The sequence below is a fragment of the Poromitra crassiceps genome, assembly GCF_964638095.1.
Source record: "Poromitra crassiceps genome assembly, chromosome: 7".
Lineage (NCBI taxonomy): Eukaryota > Metazoa > Chordata > Actinopteri > Beryciformes > Melamphaidae > Poromitra > Poromitra crassiceps.
Window position 1 is genome coordinate 15,148,396 of NC_139628.1, and position 17,750 is coordinate 15,166,145.

The following is a 17,750-nucleotide window of genomic DNA, read 5'->3' on the forward strand; positions in this document are numbered from 1 at the left end:
GGGGACTCACCTGGGGGTGTGTACTCCAGGTGGGAGCAGGGTTGTCACAATACCAAAATTATGAGTTCGATACCGATACCTGCCTAAGAAAAATTGTGGAGGGGCCGAGGGAGCATGCTCACACAGACAGTCGAGAGGAGCTGCTGTCTCCTCCGCTAATAAACACCATGGTCTCACACCCATGACTTTTTTTTTAAGTATCTGTACTAAATTAACGTGGTATAGTACTGTTTTTAACGGCAGGGTATCGTGGTACCATTGTAGTACCGGTATACCGTGCATCCGTGCGAGTGGATCTGGACTCACCTGGGCATGTACTCCAGGTGGGAGTGGACTCACCTGGGGGTGTACTCGAGGTGGGAGTGGATCTGGACTCACCTGGGCGTGTACTCCAGGTGGGAGTGGACTCACATGAAGGTGTACTCCAGGTGGGAGTGGACTCACCTGGGGGTGTACTCCAGGTGGGAGTGGATCTGGACTCACCTGGGGGTGTACTCCAGGTGGGAGTGGACTCACCTGGGGGTGTACTCCAGGTAGGAGTGGACTCACCTGGGGGTGTACTCCAGGTGGGAGTGGACTCACCTGGGCATGTACTCCAGGTGGGAGTGGACTCACATGAAGGTGTACTCCAGGTGGAGTGGATCTGGACTCACCTGGGCGTGTACTCCAGGTGGGAGTGGACTCACATGAAGGTGTACTCCAGGTGGAGTGGATGTGGACTCACCTGGGGGTGTACTCCAGGTGGGAGTGGATCTGGACTCACCTGGGGGTGTACTCCAGGTGGGAGTGGATCTGGACTCACCTGGGGGTGTACTGCAGGTAGGAGTGGATCTGGACTCACCTGGGGGTGTACTCCAGGTAGGAGGGGATCTGGACTCACCTGGGCGTGTACTCCAGGTGGGAGTGGATCTGGACTCACCTGGGCGTGTACTCCAGGTGGGAGTGGATCTGGACTCACCTGGGCATGTACTCCAGGTAGGAGTGGATCTGGTAGTACCAGTCCCCGTCCTCCATCTCGTCAGTGGAAGAGACATCAGAGGTGATGGTCTTTCCGTCTCTCAGCCAGGTCACATCGATTAGTTTTGGGTAGAAGTCGTAGACGCTGCACACCAGCATGGCCGTGTGTCTCCCACCATTGGGCGTCACTGAGGTCAGCCTGGGTGTAGAGGGTGTTGCTGGAGGACACAGTGTTACAGTAATAGTACTACTAGCTGCAGTATCAGTGTTTTGCCACCAGATGGCATCACTGAGCTCACTCTGGTTCAGAGTTTATGGACAACAAACTTGAATGAGAAACACTATGAATTTATTTATCAAATAATATTATGAAAGACCTTTCATAATAAATGTAATTTTTCAGTAATGATATTTTAAGTTTTTATTATTCAAAGTGAAGTAATATTTCCATACTGATAAAGTATTAAAACACTAGAAACAATCTGCTGACTATCATTTTTTCCATTGAATTAATTGACTGATCAATAGATAATCTATAAATCAATAAACATATTTCATAAACTCATTTTAAACAGTAGAAACGCTCAAATCTGACAGAATTTCCAACTGAATTAATTTGATCTTGAAATGAAACCCTAAGACAAAGAGCTCTGTAGTGATTATTTTAGTCAGTGATGTGTTTATTATGACAGGTTTATTTCATGATGTTAATGTAGGGAACAGAACAGCAGCTCACCTGTCTTAGACAGAAAAGACGAGTACCAGGTATCAATGTTGCTTTTGCAGTATCTCTCCTTCTGATGCTTCCTCCTCCCCACCTCTGCAGGATCGTTGTTGAAGCTCTCTGCGTTCTTCATGCCAAACTCAGTGTAGCCAACATATTTGCCCACACTGCTGCTGAACCTGACGTACTCGATCTGGTTGTAATACATAGAGTATACATACTCTATGTCCTTCAGCTCAGTGGAGTTGAACACACAACGGTCTGCTTCATAGTGCTCAAACCCATCTGGAGATAAAACACAAAAACAAAATCAACCTGTTTTAAGTTTCACAGATGTAAATAATAGAATTTCCATTCAAACTGATTATTATTTATGAACATATTGATCAGTTCCAAGTTTTGATCCTACCTGCTCCATACAGACTGATGAAGAGGAGGGAGAAGAGCAGAACAGATGAAGCCATGTTCCTCTGCTGAGTTCACTACAGTAACTCTGACACACTCAAACTGAGTCCTGCTATAAAAACCAATGCAGGAGCCACACACATGGTCACATGACATGCATCACCTGTTGCCAGGCAGACAGTCCAGCCTAAAAGCTGCTCGTGTCACAGCTAGAGAGCGTCATGGCAGAACTATACATCCACTCTGTAATACTTACATAAAGTTGTCTATAATCTGTTACAGAGCTACAGTCAAATATCTATCATAAAGCTGCAGTTATATTAGATCTACAAATATATATTACAGATCTACAGCTGCTATATCTAGTGATCTATTTATTCAGGCCATTCTCATTCCTAACTTCTGCTACTATGCTTCTTGAATGAAGAGAAGCATGTCCCTATAGGCCAGGGCTATTCAACTGGCAGCAGTACAACAACAAAATATATATATACAGTTCAACTTATTTACTTATTACACACAAGTGAGTTTTCAACCAAATTTCAATCAGGAAGGCCGCCATATTCACATTACCTGATCAGCCCGTGATGTCAGTCAAGCCCAAGCGTGACGTCAGTCATGATGTCAGTTCATTCCGTCCAGTATGACGTCAGTCGTCGCCAGTCCATCCTATATACTGTAGCAAGGGTCCTACGTCACCACCCCACCTCTGGCGGATCATAGCAGCAGTTGGCATCACGGCTGCATATTCCCCCCAGAGCATACTCAGAAGCTGTTGTTTCTCCCCAGTCCACCACCAACGAGTCTTGACTCCTGAAGAGGGGGGGGGGGGATTCTCTATCCTAGCTCATGCAGAATCCCTCCTCTCGCCTCAAGAGGAGCGCCATCTTACAATGGAGTCATACGTGGGGGGAACAGAAGGAGGCCAGGCCAAATTGGGTGGCGCCAGCAAGCTACTTTTGCAATGTAGTGAAATACAAGTTTTGAAAATTGGGTGGTGCGTTGTCTCATATAATGGGATTAATAGCTTGGAGAACGGTCCGGCCCCTTAGGTTTCTGACAATGTGGCCCCCTGAACAATTTAGTTGAATAGCCCTGCTATAGGCAGTGGTTCTCAAAATAGTTTGGCTTCAGTACCCCATTTCCCTGATTTCTGAATCCAAATATCCCTTTAGCCGACTACAACATTTTGCTTAGGAATCTGCAAAAGAAAACTATAGCAATGATGCAATGAATGAATGAATGATATCCCACCTTTTGAAGAATATAACATTACAAAATAAGGAATGGAGTAAAATAGTTTTTTTTTTTTTCCCATGTTTAATTTTTCCATTTTCCCCTTTCCCCTTTCTCTCAAGTACCCCTTGTACCTCCACGTACTCCTAGGGCTACGCAGACTCCAGTTTGGGAACCACTGCTTATACATCTATTTCACATTACACCCAAAGCAGCTATTTGCGTCGAAAAGGCAGGAAGTAACACAATTTAAAAATGACATAATTATAATAGGTGTATAGAGGATAAAGCACAAAAAATGAATTTAATGACAGACAAGTAGACAGTTTAAATAGCAGAGTGGGGTGTAGTCCTATGTGTAATGTAGGCTATGTAGGCTATGTGTGACTCAGAGGATTATTGAAACATCAATGAGAGCTCTGCAGCAGCTTTAGCTACTGTTAGCCTGGTTAAGCTATAGTGGCAGCCTTGGTGTTAGCCTGGTTAAGCTATAGTGGCAGCCTTGGTGTTAGCCTGGTTAAGCTATAGTGGCAGCCGTGGTGCTTGTGCCTTAAGTAAAAAAAGTTTGTCATATAACCCCTGATCCTGTAAAGGTCAAATAATAAACATGAATATGAAAAAATTCACATTTTAAATGTATTTTTAAATTGTATTTTTCAAATCAACAGCATGCATTCATCAGTCTTTCATTTGTCCATTTAAGTAACTGTTGTAATGGCTAATACGCATTTTTATTAAAGGTTTATAAATAGTTTGATCAAACGGCTCATTTAAAAGCATTTTTTCTGGAACACTTCTGCTAGGCGCAAGGTGAATATTGCAGCAGCTAAGTAAATTACTGAATGAAAAAGCCTTTTGGACATGAGACACGGGGGGGCGGGGTGTATCTCCACAACTAGAAGGACAACGAACATTTTCCTGGAAACTATGAACATTAAAACATTGTAAATTAACTGTGCTCTCGATGTGTGAGTCTGTGGCTCTGACATCATGATCATGCTGTGAACAGGACAGGGTTTTGTACAATTTAGAGGCAATTTAACTCATTGAGTGCCAGCCACTTTTGGAGAACGGACGCTCCCAGTGCCAGAGTTTCAGAGCGTTTTCAGTGATTTCTCGACGCCCACAGAATATTGTGTGATATTACTATGTAAACAGTGAACACGCACAAAGAACGATGAGACTCTCTTCTATCATCTGCAAAAAAAAGTTTATTGATCCCATTTTCCGTTCTTTAGTTATGAGCCGGAGAAGATAGCTTGATTTAACCAAAAACAGCCATTTTTTTCTAGAAGCTGAGATAATGAGCCTTTTGTGAAATTAAACATTTCAAGCACATCACTGACTCTGAAGCTAATATTTTCTAATGTAGTCACACCTCAAAAATAATTTCCTTCAATAAAACAGTGAAGGCCAGGGAATTTTGTTTGGCAGAATAATATTTTTTAGCTGCAACCAGCAGCGCTGGCCCCTGCGTGCGCTGCTGGTTGCAGCTTCTTGCTGGTCTTGATTTGCTGCTGGTGGGCATCGGATATTCTGGCTTGCGTTTGCCAATCCTGTCCTGCTGTCTGGGTCTGTCTGGGTCAGTGTTGTGTGCTGCTCTGCGTGCCCCCCCCCCCCCCCCCCCCCGCCTCAACTGCAAACCCCTCCTCCATGGGAGTGTCTCTGGTGGCTTTCTGCTGCGTTTGCTGTGCACAGTGAAGGGTCCAGCTTTTTTACAGCGTTCCGCGTGTGTTTGTCACTGGCTCCCGTGCTTCCAGTTGAGAATAATAACAACTCCACGGCTGATCATGCGGATGGGCTGTCGCAACGGACACGGAGGGGCTCAATTGTGGCAGCAGATTGGCTGCTGCAGGCACAGCTAACGTTATGCTTCATGCATATCGATGCATACGGATGCGATGCGATTTCCGTTTCCCCAACGACTTCTTCTTTGTTTTTTCCTCGCCTTTCTGTAATCTGGAGAGCACTGTCGCCACCTAAGGGTTCTGTAAAATAGGTTACACACATTCAATAGCTCCCATATTGTAAGAGGCGATGTAAGATGCTTAGATCCACGTCCCACCGTCAAAAAACGCAATTGACGACTTTAGTCGTCTTTGGCACTCTACGTCACTAAAGCAATTGACGACTAAAGTCGTCATTGGCACTCAATGAGTTAATAAGAACTTAGAAAAGTAACTTTTGTTTATGTTGATATAATGTCAGCAGATTTGTTTTCTTATTGGAAATGTGATTGTGACGGCTTTGTGTGTGGGCTTTGGTTTTGGAAGGCAGCTGCTGTGTCACTTTGTCCCGTCTTCCCAGTACTGTGCATACTGTGCATACCGGGTCTGACTCTTCTTTTAGTGGACCCACTTTCACCCACTTTGGGAACAGATACTGTTGTATTTAATGTCAATAAAGCTCATTTGAATTCATCTGAATTGAGAGATGGAGACAGACAGACAGAGCAAGACGGAAATAAGAGAAAGAAAGAGGAGAGAGACATAACAGTTCTATTGTTTTACTGTAACTTGACTTACATCCCAAATAGTTTTTATTCTTTGCATTTGTCTTTCTTCCTGGTCTCTGTAAAACACTTTGAAAAGAATCATCAATAACGTTATTATTGGTTGAATATATCCTCCTCCTCCATCATCACATTCGGGGTACGGTGGTGCAGTGGTAAGCGCTGTCGCCTCACAGCTCGAAGGTCCTGGGTTCGATTCTCACCTGGGACGCTGTGGGCGCTGGAGTTGTGACCCCCCCATATCTTCAGTGCCTACTGCCCAGGTGGGCTATCTCGTCGAAAGGGCCTTTCTGTGTGGAGTTTACATGTTCTCCCCGTACCCCCCAGGGGGTTCCTCCGTACATAACCCCCCACTAAAAACATGCAGAAGATCGTCATCCGACCAGTGACGACAACATCTGAAGTTGGTCCAATGATGGTCCAATGATGGTCCCCGGGCGCTGGAAAGAAAAAGCGACCACTGCTCCTGGCCTGCCCCCTGGAGGAAAGGACAAGCCTGGATGGGTCAAATGCAGAGGACATATTTCACCGGCCACCGTCAGCATGAGTGTGTGTAGTGGCCGCATGCATGTGTTGTAGTGTGTTCGTGTGACAATAAAGACGGGCTGTCGTCTGAAATCGTGTTTTCGTGTTTTTATTTCACTTCTCTGCAGTTGTCCACTGTGTCTACCTGGAGACTGATGATGCAAGTCAAAGCTGCCATGTCATTGGTGGAGCTGTGTGTAAGAGAACGCTGTTCCTTGTGTTTGCTTCAGTTTGCAGCAGTCAGTGTGAAGTCAACACGGTGCTGTTGTGCTGTTGTGTTGTGAAGATGAAGAGCTCCCAGACCCTCCTCTTCCTCGCATGTCTCCTTGGTGTCACAGGAGCCAGTAAGTACATCACACTGCATTTAGTCTCACTCACTTTGTTTACTCCTCCAGTATTTCATGTTGATCTGAGTTAAGCTCCAGACTTGTCAGACAAAATGTCACATTTTCTGCTTTACTTCAGAGGAGAGAGGAGGGCAGTGTTCGACTTTTTCACTCTTATTAGTTATTAAACAAGAATAAAGAGACAAAGACTGATAACATTTGTCAGCAGAATGTGAAAAATAAATGCAGTCTGTGATTCTGGATGTGAAGTTTGACATTTGTTTTGCATCTTGTGTCCTCTCAGCTGTACATGAGGATATTAATATCAGGGGCTGTTCAGACACTGATGGAGAGGATATGTATGGACTGGATGCTGAAGAGGTGTATTACGCAGACCTCATCAACAAGAAAGAAGTTGCACCTCAGCCCAAGTTTGCAGATCAGACGACCTGCCCAGGATGTTATGAACAAGCTGTGGCTAATCAGCACGTCTGCAAAGCAAACCTGCAAAACGCTCGGCGTGCCTACAAGAACCCTCCTCTGCAGCTCGGTAAGGAAAACATTTAAATGTTCAACAATTTAAACTACAGATGAGGAATGATTGCAGATGTTTTCGGTACATTACAATATACAATACTTTTACCATACTGTAAGAAAATATATTTAGTTTAGTTTATTTGACACTTATTAAAATTACATGCTACACAAGACATGCATCAAAAACATCAACAAATCAGACTAAAGTCAAACGTTTCCATTGGTCCTTTGTCTCAACAGACAATATAAAAAATAAACACAGTATAAACACACACACACACACACACACACACACACACACAAACACACACACACACACACACACACTCCCCTCAACACTCAATCCCACATACTATATACACATGCATCCAGAGTACATTCCAAGGAATATAGAGTGGAGATTCTGTAGCTGATGCGCCACTTGTCCTCTTCTCCCTACTTATACTCCCACCACTTACTCTGGAGATGATGCGTCACTTGTCCTCTTCTCCCTACTTACTGTATACTCCCACCACTTACTCTGGAGATGATGTGCCACTTGTCCTCTTCTCCCTACTTACTGTATACTCCCACCACTTACTCTGTAGATGATGCGCCACTTGTCCTCTTCTCCCTACTTATACTCCCACCACTTACTCTGGAGATGATGCGTCACTTGTCCTCTTCTCCCTACTTACTGTATACTCCCACCACTTACTCTGTAGATGATGCGCCACTTGTCCTCTTCTCCCTACTTATACTCCCACCACTTACTCTGGAGATGATGCGTCACTTGTCCTCTTCTCCCTACTTACTGTATACTCCCACCACTTACTCTGGAGATGATGCGCCACTTGTCCTCTTCTCCCTACTTATACTCCCACCACTTACTCTGGAGATGATGCGTCACTTGTCCTCTTCTCCCTACTTACTGTATACTCCCACCACTTACTCTGGAGATGATGCGTCACTTGTCCTCTTCTCCCTACTTACTGTATACTCCCACCACTTACTCTGTAGATGATGCGCCACTTGTCCTCTTCTCCCTACTTATACTCCCACCACTTACTCTGGAGATGATGCGCCACTTGTCCTCTTCTCCCTACTTATACTCCCACCACTTACTCTGTAGATGATGCGTCACTTGTCCTTTTCTCCCTACTTACTGTATACTCCCACCACTTACTCTGGAGATGATGCGCCACTTGTCCTCTTCTCCCTACTTATACTCCCACCACTTACTCTGGAGATGATGCGTCACTTGTCCTCTTCTCCCTACTTACTGTATACTCCCACCACTTACTCTGTAGATGATGCGTCACTTGTCCTCTTCTCCCTACTTACTGTATACTCCCACCACTTACTCTGGAGATGATGCGTCACTTGTCCTCTTCTCCCTACTTACTGTATACTCCCACCACTTACTCTGGAGATGATGCGTCACTTGTCCTCTTCTCCCTACTTACTGTATACTCCCACCACTTACTCTGGAGATGATGCGTCACTTGTCCTCTTCTCCCTACTTACTGTATACTCCCACCACTTACTCTGGAGATGATGTGCCACTTGTCCTCTTCTCCCTACTTACTGTATACTCCCACCACTTACTCTGGAGATGATGCGCCACTTGTCCTCTTCTCCCTACTTACTGTATACTCCCACCACTTACTCTGTAGATGATGCGCCACTTGTCCTCTTCTCCCTACTTATACTCCCACCACTTACTCTGGAGATGATGCGTCACTTGTCCTCTTCTCCCTACTTACTGTATACTCCCACCACTTACTCTGTAGATGATGCGCCACTTGTCCTCTTCTCCCTACTTATACTCCCACCACTTACTCTGGAGATGATGCGTCACTTGTCCTCTTCTCCCTACTTACTGTATACTCCCACCACTTACTCTGTAGATGATGTGCCACTTGTCCTCTTCTCCCTACTTACTGTATACTCCCACCACTTACTCTGTAGATGATGCGCCACTTGTCCTCTGTTCCCTACTTACTGTATACTCCCACCACTTACTCTGTAGATGATGCGCCACTTGTCCTCTTCTCCCTACTTAATGTATACTCCCACCACTTACTCTGTAGATGATGTGCCACTTGTCCTCTTCTCCCTACTTACTGTATACTCCCACCACTTACTCTGTAGATGATGCGCCACTTGTCCTCTTACTGTATACTCCCACCACTTACTCTGTAGATGATGCGCCACTTGTCCTCTGTTCCCTACTTACTGTATACTCCCACCACTTACTCTGTAGATGATGCGCCACTTGTCCTCTGTTCCCTACTTACTGTATACTCCCACCACTTACTCTGTAGATGATGCGCCACTTGTCCTCTGTTCCCTACTTACTGTATACTCCCACCACTTACTCTGTAGATGATGCGCCACTTGTCCTCTGTTCCCTACTTACTGTATACTCCCACCACTTACTCTGTAGATGATGCGCCACTTGTCCTCTTCTCCCTACTTATACCCCCACCACTTACTCTGTGTAGATGATGCGCCACTTGTCCTTTTCTCCCTACTTATACTCCCACCACTTACTCTGTAGATGGTGCATCATCTCCAGAGTCTCCATGTCATCAGTGATGTTATCAGTGATGTCACTCGTGCAATTGTGATGTCATCAGTGATGTAATAAATCCTTCTTCTTCTTGTTCTTCTGTGGCAGTTGGCATCCTTTATGTTGCATACTCCCACCACTTATTCATAGCTTTCAAGGGGCGTTACGTGCTGCCGGGAACGCCCACCTGGCGGTCAAAAAAAAAACTTGCCAGCCGTGTCGACTAGTTTCTCACGCTGTGTTTGTTCAGCCAAAGTGCCGGATAGCCTACCTGTTGTGCTATCGGTTGCACTAAACCGACGAGGAGACACGCCTGGCTGGCTTGTGTTTTTACAGAATCCCGTCGGAGAAAGAAAGGAGGAGGTTGTGGATTTGTGCGACGTGGTTCAGTCGCTGGGGAGGGCAAAAAAAATTGCTTTTTTTCTACCATCAAAGTACACACGTCTTTGCTCTTTGCGGCCAACATTTCATCAAAGGTAAGCTCAAGTAACATTAACGGGGTATTAATCATTATTGTAACGTTACTTGAGCTTACCTTTGATGAAATGTTGGCCGCAAAGAGCAAAGACGTGTGTAATTTTTTTTACACACGTAAACACACACTACCTAAGTTTTTTTTTTGACCGCCAGGTGGGCGTTCCCGGCAGCACGTAACGCCCCTTGAAAGCTATGAATAATCACCTCAGCCAGGGGCTTGAGTGACATCACTGATGACATCACAATTGCTCAAGTGACATCACTGATGATGTCACAATCGTGACTGACACCGCCACAGACACCGCCACCCACGTAGCAATTTTTTCTAATTAAAAGAAGAAGCTGTGGTCAGACTGACTAGTTTTTATTTCTACTAGTGGAAGCCTATTCCATGCTGCTGCTGCCATATGTAGAAATGTATTGTGCCCCGAACAGGTCTTAAATCCACTTGGCAAAATTAATTTATGAATAACCATTAGAGTTTTTAACCTGTGTAAAATCATTACTGAAATACTTTGGATATTATTACCTTGCAGGATTAACTAAGCCTCAATGTCAACTACCTTACTCTATTCTCTACTGTCAGCCACTTTATTAAATTCAGGAGGACCAACATGTGTCATGGGACTGTGCCCAATGTACTACCACCCTGATTGATTCGTTTATTTTGACCTGTTTGACATTTAGTTTTTATTCCCTAGGCCTAGGGGGTGCTGCTGTACAATGTGGTACAGGCATAGTCAAAGTGAGGCCGTATCAAAGCTGCTGCTAATATTTCCCATGAGAAAGGCCTTACTTGTCAGGACTCTGATTTTCTGGTTAGCCTTTATAATAACTCTTCGTCCCATAATGTCACCACTCAGGGACCTGTCTAACTCACAGCCTATAAGTATTTAACAGATGTTTTGCAATCAGAGTGTCACCCACTGTAATTTGGAGCTCTTAGGCCGGCCTAATTTTGAGCCAAATAAAATAGATTCCAAGGTGGAAAGATAATCTATTTACAGACAGACAGCTATTGAGGTTTTTCAATTCCTCACGTAGCTGGCTCTCAACAATATTTTTGTCTTTGTGGGAAACCAGTAATGCTGAGTCATCTGCATTTTATATCTATAAGGGGCTTAGGGCAATCTCTGTTTGTTTCAATTTTTGTCCCACTGAAGATGTCATAGGAGGCATTGTGACATCACTCATAAGCCTGATGATGTCATCATTGATGTCATAGGCACTGATGTAAACTTAAGGGGCACACACACACACACACACACACGCACCAATAGCACCATGCAGTGGTCGAGCTGTGTATGCGAGCTGCAGGGCGTGTGAGGCTGCGCAGCGGGCTAGCCTAGGACTCAAGCGCGCGTAGCTCACAAGATTCCTAGTAGGCTAGAGAAAAAGAACACATTTACAAACAGATTTCATTGATATATAAAAAAATAACAAAGGAACAAGGACACATTTAATCCTACTGAGAGATGAGAACCTGAATGAAATCATTGTTCTGTTCTATGACATTTATTGGGCCCTTCACATGGGCTCGTCCCAGATGTTTACACTGTTGTACATCGTGGTGTTGTGCAGATGTTTACATGATGTACATTGTGTTGTTCAGATGCTCCTCACAGCTCCATCTACACCAGAGACGATGTGGAGCTCGGAGTGGAGAACCACCTCATCTGCCATGTGACCGGGTTCTACCCCGCTCCCGTCAAGGTCTACTGGACCAGGAACGACCAGAATGTGACCCAAGGAACCAGCCTGAGCGCCCCCTTCCTCAACGAAGACAACACCTTCAAGCAGCTCTCCAGGCTGAGCTTCACCCCACAGCTTGGAGACAGCTACAGCTGTTCTGTGGAGCACCGAGCCTTGAGCCGCCCGCTGACTCGGTTCTGGGGTAATGCACCTTTACCTGTTAGCTAACACCAGCTTTAGTTGGTGTTAGCTAACACCAGCTGTAGTTAATTAGCTAACACCAGCTTTAGTTGATGTTAGCTAACACCAGCTTTAGTTAGTTAGCTAACACCAGCTTTAGTTGGTGTTAGCTAACACCAGCTTTAGTTAGTTAGCTAACACCAGCTTTAGTTGGTGTTAGCTATGTGTGTTCAACACATTCTCACTCCCATCTTGTCAAATAATGATGTTTGGTATAACGCATGGGGTACCCTTTTTTCATAATTTTTCAACGCCACCGGTTACGTTCCTCCGTGGTTAATTTGAAAATGATGCCACGGTTATTGTATGGTTATCGTTATGGTTTGAGTTAGGCTTAAATAAAAAGAATGATACATGTGACTTACAGTTGAAATGTAGACTTTGAACACGCTGGGAATCAAACGCCGGTCTCTGGCGTAAAAGGCAAATGTTTTACGCCTCCACTGGCCCCTGCACCCGTAGCTTGCACCATTTTATTTCAATGTCACACTGGCGTTGATTTCAGATGTGGGAGTTCTATGGGAGTCTATTTATACTACCCTGCATGTTCAGTCTATTGGACTATCTTGCATGTTCAGTCTATTGGACTATCTTGCATGTTCTATCTTGCATGTTCAGTCTATTGGACTATCTTGCATGTTCAGTCTATTGGACTATCTTGCATGTTCAGTCTATTGGACTACCCTGCACGTTCAGTCTATTGGACTATCTTGCATGTTCAGTCTATTGGACTATCCCGCACATTGAAAAATGACAAAGAGGGGTACCCGTGAGTTAGAAAGGAATGCCAAAGGGGGTCCTGAGTTGGGAGTGAGAATGGGTTAGGGTGTTCCTGTGTGTTCTCTTTCATTACATTTTCAATGTAGGTGGGATTATCTTTGATCAGCGGCAGCTCACATCGTTTATTCTTTGAGACAGCGCCACCTGTGGTGTGGCCATGCACTGATTAGCCCGAGGCTATATCAGTACCACGCCTTTTCACTTCCTTGATTTTCACAGCGAGCAGTTTGACGAGTGTCTGAGCATTGAGTTGTATGTTAGCGTGTGCGTGGTTGACACCAGTGTTGTCTACTTACTTTGTGAGAAAGGAGAGCTGGTCCCACGGGCTCAATGTTTATCGATTGAGTTGAAGGCCCACTCATCCATAGCTTCAGCTGACATAGCCTCCAGGGGCATCCTGACACTGGGCCATCCCAGTCGGTTAAATACGTGAGGAGTCCAAGATAATCCTCACAGGGTCAAAGGGTCCCATTGTGCATTGTGACAATACAATGCACAACAAGACATAAACTAGCAAGACACAACAACCTGTAGGGCGGGTGTTGCTGCCGCCATCTTGCGCGTACCAGACTGACGTCTCGAGGGCCGAGTAGGGTGACCAGATCCCAGCAAACCAAATGTGGAAATGTGAAGAGTATACTTGTGTGGGGATCATGTCTATGTTATGTTCCCCGGGTTCTATGTTCCCCGGGTTCTATATTCCCCGTTTTTCACTAACCCTAAACCTAACCTCCCCCAGACCCTAACCCAAAACCTAACCTCTCCCACCCCCCACGCCTAAACCTAACCTCCCCCAGACCCTAACCCAAAACCTAACCTCTCCCAGGGAACATAGCGGGGAACATAGGACCCTATTTGGGAAAAGCGGGGAACATAGGACCCGGGGAACATAGGGATGACCCCCTTGTGTGGGACATTGTGGGACACCATTACTGATGCTGCGAGGTAGTCTAAAATTTATATATAAATTTATATATATATATATATACATACCGTATATATATATTTGATTGACCGAGATCATACGTATGTGTACATATTCATATTTGGTCCATTTATTTGATAATAAGGGTGACTCTGGTGGTGATAGGTCCCTTTCAAACTCAACTGCCACTCTGTCTTACAGAGTCCCATACCTACATTGAAAATGTAGTGGAGAGACATCTCAGAAGGAAAGAGAATGGTTGGTTACACTGTAACCCAGGTTGGTTGAATGGAGTCTATCTCTCCAGCTGAGAGCCACTCCAAAACTATTCCAATCAAGGCTAAGTGAAGCCTGCGTGGTCTTTTTATGTCCTCCGGCTAATCAGTGCATGGCCTCACCACAGGTGGAGGTGTCTTCAAGAGCAATTCACATCAGCTTCTGCTGATCAAGGATAATCACACCTATATTGAAAATGTAAATCAGAGAACCGTTCCTGTTGTGTTCATGTGTGTTCATGTGTTTGGTTCCTCCTCAGAAGTGGAGCAGGAGCAGCCGGGGATCGGACCTACGGTGTTTTGTGGACTGGGTCTGACCGTGGCTGTGCTGGGCGTAGCCACAGGAACCTTCTTCCTCATCAAAGGAAACGAATGCAAGTGATCAGTTATTGATGATGTGAGGCACACTGAGGAGCTGCAGGAGTTGACAGACTGCTTTCTGTCCTACTGCTTTAAACCAGAGGTTCTCAAATGTTTTTCAGCCAAGGAGCCCTTACAAGATAGAAAATATACCGGGGACCCCCTCATTCTGATTTGTGATTTTGGGGTAAGCTTAATTGTTTCCACGGTAACGTGTTTGACTTTTAAATTGATAGGTTTGTTAGATTAGAATGTAATCCATGAACCATTTTAGATTTAAAGCATAACATATTTTCGTTGAACTATGAAGCTTTTGCAACAACAACAAAAATATGTTATTTTCGCGGACTGCCTTGCAAAGTGCCACGGACCCCTGGGGGTCCCCTGACCACCATTTGAGAACCACTGCTTTAAACTGCTTCTCTCTGCTGTGTTGATCTTGACTTGATCTTGATCTTCCTGCCACCTGGAGGATGCAGGAAGCACGTTAGCTTTCACACAATCAAATCAATTAAACGGTCTATCTCTATCCACCTTATTTCTAGCGGCCATGATGCCTATGCGTTTTTCTTCCGGTGTGATCCTCCCAGCCTTGTTGCTGACAGCTTGACACCCGTCTGGGCGAACGGAGCAAATCACTAATCAGGTCCAGCTTGCCAGAGATCTCGTCGATAAATATCCCTTTAAGAGCGCAGTGCGCAGCCTACTGTGGCTAATGTTAGCGGCTGCTAGCTATGTTACATGGCAGTAAAACGCAACTAAATGACCAAATTGATTTAACTTTTAACCATTTCGAGTAACACTGTTTCCATACGGACCCCCAGCGTTGGTTAGTTGTTTATAACGTGACTATATTTATAACTTGTATAACGTCCTCCAGTTTCCGGTTTATAATTCGGGTCTGCAGCCAGAGTATAACAAAGGAAATGGCAAGCTGCGACAATAAGTCACGTTAAACCGGAACTTGTACCCACAATTATTTGTACAGTGGGGCATTCAAAAATAAGGTGGATATGCTTTTAAGTAATGCTTAATGTTGAACATTGAAATAAAAAAGCTGATTTTGTGGCATTTGGCTGAAGAAGAGAGTTACTGATTAGTCCATCACTGCATTTATTATACTAGCAACCTTGCACGCTATGATTTCTAGGATGGAGACCCTGGAGACGATGCGCCATGGCCATGTTGTGGGATTTATGACACCGCTGATGATGTCACTGATTGATTGGCCTCCACTCTCACATCTTTGCGGGTGTGGGAGTGGGGGCCGAGGTGGGGTGTGTGTGCCGAGGCTCTCCATCAATGGTTGAGGGATGCTCGTAGGCCAGAATAGTTTAGGTTAGGTTGTGATTATCTTTGACCGTTATAGTGTTCAGGCTAAGATTATATTATATTTGAGTAGGTCAGGACAGGGCAGACTAGGCTGTAGATTAGTTAGATTCCTTGTTTGTTAGTTAGTTCCGGTTAAGGTTATAGTAGTCAGATTGTCTGCGGGTGTTGCTCGTTTGGCCTGGTCGCTCTGCTGCTGGTTCTAGTGTGCCGCTGCTACCTCGGCCACTGCAGCGGGATGGCCAGACAGAATGAGTAGCAGCTGTATGCCCTACGGCTCGGCCATAAATGTCAGACTAATCATTTGTTGTCTATTCAGGGGCATCATATTGCTAGGTTAATAATATATGATAATTGGATTACTAAATTGTACTTTCCTTATACGAACCATATTGTGATATACATTAGTATATTTTGAAACTGACCCCTGTGACTATTTGTGATATTGACTTCAACCGTATCGCCAACACCCAGTATACCCTGTCTGTTCTGCTCTCTCTCCCCCCTCCTCCCTTCCCCTGCTCTCTCCCTCTCCCCCTTTCTCCCCTTCCACGTCCGCCTTTCCCCTGCTCTCTCCGTCTCCCCCTTCCCCCCCCTTTTCTCAGCTTCCCCATCCCCCCTCCCTCGGTCTCTTTCTAATATAAAATTGTTCAATCATGTTGTTGTTATTGTTGTGCTCAGCTACTGTAGATTTAGCTAGACCTAATTCTTTGTAAAGCTCTCCGAGACATGGTTGTGAATTATATAACCTATAGAAATAAACTTGACTTGATCTGACTTGATTGATTGATTGATTGAATGAATGATTGATTGACTGACTGACGGAGGGCCAGGTGCGGTGGACTTTTCCATTTTGTGCACTTTCCCCATGTTACTACTTACACATGTTCCTCTGTCATTTTGGGGGTCAAATTTATCTAAATTGTTGTATATAGGATTAATGATTTCTCAATTCCAAGTTTCAGGAAAAACCGGTTTGAATTACAGGATGCCTACATGGCATTTTTCAGAACTGTAAATTTATTAACGGTTTATTTTTGTTGTCAACTCGTGTCATGTTAGAGCCTCCTGAGACCCGATAATATGATCCTCTGCTCTTAATTTCATGAAGCGTTATGATGCTATCATGCTGAAACCTGTTGTGTGTAGAGGACATCCTGGGCTGTTCAGTGATGTGGTGCCATAAAACTGAATGGTCACACCACTGCACTGTGAGGTTAAAGGTTTGTGCTTGTTAACACATTGAGTGCCAGCGACGCCATATGGCGTCATTAGAAATTTACCGTAGAGTGCCAGCGACGCCAAATGGCGTCAGTAACTCCAAATTGTTTTTTTGACGGGGGGGTGTCGATCTAAGCTTCTTACGTCGCCTCTAACAATATTGTAGCTATTGGAGGTCGATAACCTATTTTACAAACCCATTAGGTGGCGACAACACTCTCCTGATCAGAGAAAAATGAGCCAAACACACAGAAATAGTCACTGGGGAAAAGGAGGAAATCGCATCGCATCCGTCCGTATGCATCGACGTGCAGAAGCACAACGAGCACATCGCCAGCTGTGCCCAGAGCAGCAGCATCCGCTGTCACAACTGAGCACCTGCGTGTACGCTGCAACAGCACATTCGCATAATCAGCCTTATTATTCCGAACTGGAAGCATGCCAGCCCGTGACAAACACACGCGGCACCAAAAAGCTGGGTGTCGCGCACCATTCACTGTGTGTGCGCAGCAAACTCAGCAGAGACTGAGAGCCAACAGACACACCCAGGAGGCGTGTGCAGTTGAGGGGGGGGGGGGGGGGAGCACGCAGAGCAGCAGACACTTCACCCAGACAGACCCAGACATCAGAAAATTAGCTTCAGAGTCAGTGATGTGCTTGAAATGTTTAATTTCA

General features: G+C 45.0%; 2 protein-coding genes across 2 annotated transcripts in view; one reads left to right on the forward strand and one right to left on the reverse strand.

Annotated features, from left to right (window-relative positions):
• Positions 1-2,158, reverse strand: part of LOC310779137 (H-2 class II histocompatibility antigen, E-S beta chain-like) — a 5,232-nt gene extending 3,074 nt beyond the window's left edge. Inside the window, exons 1-3 of the mRNA XM_083639635.1 lie at positions 2,091-2,158; positions 1,694-1,966; positions 959-1,175 (exon numbers count right to left, since the gene is read on the reverse strand). Coding sequence (XP_083495761.1) covers positions 959-1,175; positions 1,694-1,966; positions 2,091-2,145 — 545 coding nt within the window. The 5' untranslated portion in view covers positions 2,146-2,158. The remainder of the gene's footprint in view (positions 1-958; positions 1,176-1,693; positions 1,967-2,090) is intronic.
• A 4,443-nt stretch (positions 2,159-6,601) lies between these two features.
• LOC310779207 (mamu class II histocompatibility antigen, DR alpha chain-like) lies at positions 6,602-16,625 on the forward strand. The gene is made up of 4 exons (XM_083639716.1): positions 6,602-6,703; positions 6,990-7,235; positions 11,866-12,147; positions 14,426-16,625. Exons 1-4 carry the CDS (start codon positions 6,646-6,648, stop codon positions 14,545-14,547), a joined length of 708 nt encoding a protein of 235 aa, XP_083495842.1. The 5' UTR covers positions 6,602-6,645; the 3' UTR covers positions 14,548-16,625.
• The last annotated feature ends 1,125 nt before the right edge of the window (positions 16,626-17,750 follow it).